At 36.5% G+C, this 6,908-nt stretch overlaps 1 protein-coding gene across 1 annotated transcript; it reads left to right on the forward strand.

Moving 5' to 3' along the window:
* Positions 1 to 1,260: 1,260 nt before the first annotated feature.
* Positions 1,261 to 4,247, forward strand: LOC122141625 (GTPase IMAP family member 8-like; the record flags this gene model as incomplete). The annotated part of the gene is made up of 4 exons (XM_042749524.1): positions 1,261 to 1,510; positions 1,543 to 1,986; positions 2,077 to 2,652; positions 3,286 to 4,247. Coding segments are annotated over exons 1-4 (2,232 nt in total), but the record flags the coding sequence as incomplete, so codon positions are not given.
* Positions 4,248 to 6,908: the final 2,661 nt, after the last annotated feature.

Raw genomic sequence — 6,908 nt, forward strand, 5'->3', positions numbered from 1 at the left:
ATCTAAAATGCTAATTGTGCATATTAACAGCTGTCAACCATGTCAGTACACAAATGAGCGCTCTGAACGTATCTACACAGCACATTTTAATTTTGGTTGTGCATGGGCACCTGCAGACCACTTATGTGCACTTCTGTATATAACCTTAACACTTCTGATTGACCACTGCTTTTAAGAAATCAACAAACTTGTCTGTGATTGGCTACAATTCTCACCACTTCAAAAACACGCTGTAAATAGGAACATTTCACATTCTCCAGAGCGCAGACTTGCAACAGCGATTTTGCCAATAATAGTACATCATTACAGTATCAACTGAAGATGCTCTTGCTTTTGTTTCAGGGTGCTTATATTTAAATTTATAGCTTTAAGCACTTTATACAGTATTACAGTTTATCAATCTAAATGGTAATTGTGTATTAACAGCTGTCAACCATGTCAGTACACAAATGAGCTTCCTCTGAACGATCTACAAAGCACATTTTAATTTTGTGGTGCATGGGCACCTGTGGACCACTTATGCATCACCCTGTATATAACCTAACACTTGATTGACCACTGCTTTCAAGAAATCAACAAACTTGTCTGTGATTGGCTACACTCACTTCACTTCAAAACACGCTTGTAAATAGGAACATTTCACATTCTCCAGAGCACAGATTTTATCAATAATAGTACATTGTTACAGAGTCAACTGAATATGCCCCTGCTTTGTTTCTATTGTTTCAGGGTGCTTATATTTAAATTTGACTTTGTGATGTTTTTTAAAATGATTTCTGATCAGACATTGATAGGTGGTCCTTACAGAAACATGCTCATGTACTAGTTACTGAATGAAATGCCTTTCAGATGTTAGATAAATATGTGTAAATTTTTCCTTTGTGTTTTTAGCCCCAGGCCACTTCTTGAAAATGGCAGAAATTAATAAACGTCTGAGTTTGGTGTTACTGGGAAAAATAGGAGCTGGGAAAAGTGCATCAGGAAACACTATTCTTGAACTGACAAACTAGCCCTGAATCAAAAGAGAAGTTTCCATTTCTTGTCACAGCATTAGGCGAAGATTTGCTAAATATAAGGACTGTATGTGGCCAACTGGTCACTGTTTATGACACACCAGGATTATTTAACCCAAGCCGGAGTGATGAAGAAATTCAGCAAATACACTCAAGTGTTCTTCAGAAATGTGAGTCAGGTCACTGTGTGTTTCTGCTGGTCATCAAAGTTGGCAGATTCACTGAAAAAGAGAGAAAAACTGTGGAGATGATTGAAAAGCTCCTGGGAGAAAACCGCTTGAAGAAAACCTGGATTCTTTTCACTGGAAAAGACGAACTGGAGAAAGAAGACACAACAATCGAAAAATTAATCAATGAAATGGAACCACTGAAGAAACTCGTTCAGAAATATGATGAGAGATACCACGTGTTCAACAACAAGATAACAGGAGATGCTACACAAGTTCAAGAGCTGCTTACAAAAATATGTAAGCCAACAACACACCCTGACACAATAGGTGAGTTTTTATACAAAATATTAAATTCTTAGGACGAGCAGCGTTTGACTGTGAAGCTCCTCCAGATGTTGTTGAGAGAGTCGGCGGGAGATACGTGATGGTCATCAACAGTCCTCAGCTGCTCCAGAGGAACATCTCAGATCATCAGATCACACAGACAGTGAGAGAGTGTGTGCATCTGTCTGATCCAGGACCTCATGTGATCGTTCTGCTCCTCAAACATGAGCCGTGTTCAGTAGAAGATCAGGAGCGTGTGGAGAAGGTGCTGCTCTCTTTCTCTGAGCAGGTTTATCAACACACCATGGTGCTCAGCACACAAGAGCCCACAGAAACCAGTGACATCCTTCAGAACATCATTCAGAAATGTGCAAACAGACACTTCAGTCTTCAGAGGAGCAGCTCTCCTGATGATCTTCTGCAGATGTTTGAGGACATTGTGAAGATGAACGATGGGCGACACCTGGATTGTGCTGAAGGTTCACAGTATTTCACAATGGATGATATTGTGTGATGATATTAGATGTTTATATAGACACATTAATGTTTTTATTTTCTTCTGTTCTCAGTTTCAGAGTGTGTGAAGCTGAATCTGGTTGTGTGCGGGAGTGATGGGACATTGAAATCCTCACTATCAGATCTGATCCTGCAGCAGACAGACAGAAGATCAGACGTGGAGCTTTGTGTAATAGAGCTTCCAGCTCTGATCCGTCTCTCAGAGGAGGAAGTGATGCGTCAGACTCTCCACTGTGTGTCTCGCTGTGATCCTGGAGTTCATGTGTTCATCCTCATCATTCCTGATGCTCCACTGACTGATGAAGACAAAGCAGAAACAGAGAAGATCCAGAGGATCTTCAGCTCAAGAATCAACAAACACATCATGATCCTCATAAAGCAGGATTCAGAGCATCAGACAGCAGAACTAAATGAAGAAACACAGTCTGTCATTGAGAGATTTGGAGGACAACATCATTTCATCGACCTGAACACACATGTGTCTGTGTTGATGGAGAGCATTGAGCAGATGCTGGAGGAAAACAGAGGAGAGTTTTTCTCCACAGAGACATTTCTGGATGCGCAGATGCTGAAATTTGAAGAGATGAAGAAGAAAATTCAGTCACTAGAGACACATGTACTGTCACAAGGTAATGAGCAGAACATCAGTTTGGGTCTTAAACTACAGAGCATGTTTCGAAAAAGATTTTTTATTACAGTAGAGTTTGATTCTATATTAGAGCTTTATACATTTGTATTTTAAACAAAAGAATTCAACATTCTAAAGTTCGAAAATTCAAAACTCAATTTAAAAATTCAAAGCTTCAGTGTTCCACAGGAAATTAAGATTATTACAAAAGTCAATTTTGTCCAATCACTGAAGTGAAGTGTTCAGTGAAGCTTAGTAATTTTACAATCTGAATCATTTGTGTTTGAAAATAAATCTATGAAATACTTCAAAATAATTCAAAAAGTAAAAAATGTTTCCTGATCCATATTAAACATGCAGCTCATAGTGAAACTCATTTGTTGTGCTGCATATTTCCACTAAAATATTTTAAACTGTGCAGATAATGTGAATTTGACCGAGAGCAACTGATGAAAATATAGAAAAACACACTGATGTGTCTCTGAACTGTGTGAATTGTAGAGTGGCATGTAAATCTTACTTCCATATACTATACTTACCAAGCAGATAGTAGACCTCTTTTATGTTACAGAATCAAATTTTGTCCAGAAAAAGAACTTTAGGGTTTAAAACTGATGCATTTCCTCTGTCACAGGTTCAACAGAGAGAGAAGATGATCTGAGGATTGTGCTGCTGGGAAAAACTGGAGTTGGGAAAAGTGCAACTGGAAACACCATCTTAGGAAGAAAAGCATTTACAGCAGAAACATCTCAAGAGTCTGTTACTAAAGAATGTCAGAGAGAAACATCTGAAATCAACGGCAGAAACATTACTGTGATCGACACTCCAGGACTGTTTAATACTGAACTCAGTACTGAAGAAATACAGAGAGAAATCAGCAACAGCATCTCCATGATCCTGCCTGGACCACATGTGTTCATCATCGTGCTCAATTTAGGACAACAATTCACTAAAGAAGAGGAAACAACAATAAAGATCATCCAAGAGGTGTTTGGAGAGAAATCTTTGATGTACATCATGGTGCTCTTCACCAGAGGAGATGATCTGGAGAAAAAAAACATTGAACAGTTTCTGAGAGAACCTAGATCTGCTCTGAATCAGCTGATTGAAGCGTGTGGAAACAGATATCACATGTTCAATAATAAAGAGACTGGAGACCGAACACAGGTGACTGATCTACTGCAGAAGATAGACAACATGCTGAAAGAGAACGGAGAGAGTTACTACTCATGTACGATGTTCAGAGAGATGGAGAGAGAAATACAAGAACAACAGAAGAACATACTGATGGAGAGAGTCAGAGAAAGAGAAGAAGAGATGAAGAAACTAGAAGAAGAGAAAGAGAGGATGAAGATGAAGATTGAGGAACATCATGACAAAGAGAGAAAGAGAATAGAGGAACTCAAAAAAGAAATAAGAGAACAAGAGAGGCATCAGAGAGAGATACGAGACGAGATGAGACGAGAACGAGAGACACTTAGAGATGAAATAGAGGAAATGAGAAAAGAAAAAGAGAAAGTTAAGACCAAATATGAAACAGAAATAGACAGACTGATGGACAGAATAGAGAATGACAGGAAGAAAAGAGAAGAAGAATATATAGAAAGAGATGAACAATATAAAACACTAATGAAAGAGAAAGAGAGAGAGAGGAGAGCGGAGCTGAAGAGAGAACGAGAGGAATGGGAGAAACAGAAACAAGAGGAAAAGAAGAGAAGAGAAGAAGAGTTTAATGAAAGAGAAGAACGATATAAAACACAAATAAAGGAGAAAGAGAGAGTGATGAAAGAGGAGATGAAGAGAGAACGAGAGGAATGGGAGAAACAGAACACAAATAAAGCACAACAGAAAGAAGAGAGACAGAAAAGAAGAGAGAGAGAGAAACAGATTTGTGATGAAGAGATTCAGAGACTGAAGAGTGAAATGGAGAGAATAATCAGAGAGAAAGAGAGAACAGAAAGAGAGAGACAAGAACAAATAGAGGATTTAGAGAAGAGAATGAAAGAAGAAATAAAGATGAGAGAAGATGAACAGAAGACTCTTGAAGAACAGCATGAAGAAGAACTGAAGAGAAGACGAGTGGAATGGAGAGAGGAATATGAAAGAGAGGAAGAGGAGAAGAAGAAGATCTGCTCTGAAACTGATCCTTCACTGCAGGTGAGAAACATGAAGAGAACATATTAATTCTCATTTATGCCTTTTCAACCACTTTAAACACTTATACTTCAATGTATGTGGTTAACATTTTGAGAAGATATTTGTTGTGATTTATTTATTTTCATTTATGCCTTTTCAACCACTTTAAACACCTGAAGAAGTATTTTTATACATTTTGCAGCTTTAATGTTTTCTTTATGTCACTAAAAAGCTTGTTAAATAAAGATGTATTTCTGCAAACAGTAACGCAGAAATGAACTGTAAATATTTTGTTATATCTGGAAATATTAGTGCAGATATTAACGTAGATATGAACTTAAAAAAATAGTTATTTATTGTTGTATTTCTGCATGATTATATTCATATATAATTATGGCATTAATGAATTCAGTTAATTATTGTATTCAATTCATGATTAAATTATTTTAATATGTAAGAAACGTCAGTTTTCATGACAAGTCTGTTTAAATCTGTATTATTATATTTTAATTATTATTAAATTTTTTTAAATTGTGGTGAAATTAGGGTTATGTTTGGATTTTTTTTGTTATCTCAGAATAAACCCTGACAGGGTGATCAGGAGGAGTCTTGTATCAGTCTGAAGGGGTTTATTTCAAGATAACAACCAGCTGGATGTACATTATCCCGCTTGTTACACAGTTACTTGCCACATAAGTAAATAATTAGACACAAAATATAGACCATTTCTAAGACGTAAACAATAACAAAGGCGTTGAACAATACTGCGCATGTCTGGTCCTGAAGCATTTCTGTTAGTGCCATTTTTTTAAATCTCAGACCTGTCAAAACAATCGTGTACTTTTTAAGTCTAGCGAAAGCGCAACAGTTGTGGTATTTAAAAAAAAATTAAATAAACGGTGATTGGCATTACCTTTTAAATATGACTTAGGCGCAAACTTACAAAGAACATTAAAAGTGTTCTTCCGCACGGCTCAAAGCGGCTCTGATTGATGCTGCATGTGTGTGCACGAGAGATGGTGGTAAATGCATATCGCAGTCTGGATGCAATTAGCTCCTTAGCGGAAAGGTTGGGATCATTCGTTCGTACAATGGATGACATCAGTCTTATGTTTGGTTAAACTGAAACAAGACAAACAGTGTCACTTACGTGCTTATCATGGTTTGTTGCCAAGATGTCCGGAGAGGTTTTTAAAGGAAAATTCACATGCAATGCTGGGTCAGTGTATATCTACGCAAATATTCATTTTCATATTTATTTGTGCAGCGCCTTTCACAATACATTTCACTGCAGCTTTACAGAACACGCATGTATATTACAGCGCTAAATGAATGCTAGGATACTAATCGATACATGCCATTATTACTGATTTCATTCGTTTTAAAATGTTTGCTTAGTTTGGACAAGTTTGTTGCTGTGGAACAGTGAGAGAAATCATTTGAATGCTCTATCTGAGCCATCATGCGGTCACAAATAAACAAGGTGAATGCAATTTAATGCTGGCTACCGTGTTTTGCATAAACCTGTATTAGTTTTTTTTTTTTTTTTTAAATAAAAGTATAGCTTACATGCAGATTAATCAATGCACACACACTACATACAGTATATATGTGGGTTATGTATGTTTTTATGCACATTTACTGAAAATGCTCATACACATACAGACGTAATATTTTGAAATATTAATTTAAAATAACAATTTCTTATTTTAACCCATTTAATCCCTTTTTTTTTTTTTTTTTTAAAAGGTTTTCATTTATAAAGCTCTAAAAACCTTACTGACTGATGTTTTAGTGCACTTCCTGCAAATATGGAAAAAATAAATGGTCTAAATTAAATATGTGCAGTGTCACATGACCAGAGCAGTTTACTTCCAGTTTGCACCTTGAGAAGATGATTACTGCATCAAAACTCCAAAACGAAAGGCTAGTAAAGTGTTAACATACAGATATGACAAAGCCTTTTGGTCCACATTATCTTTTTTGAAGAATAAAAGAACAGCATTTATCTAAAATAGAAATGGTCTGTATCAACTTTTTTTTGATTTTTTTTTGGGTTTATTTTCTTCAGTTTCTTTTGAGCTCTATGCACTGCTGTTCAAAACTTTGGGGTCAGTAAGC

This window comes from Cyprinus carpio, chromosome B22 (genome assembly GCF_018340385.1).
Source record: "Cyprinus carpio isolate SPL01 chromosome B22, ASM1834038v1, whole genome shotgun sequence".
NCBI lineage: Eukaryota > Metazoa > Chordata > Actinopteri > Cypriniformes > Cyprinidae > Cyprinus > Cyprinus carpio.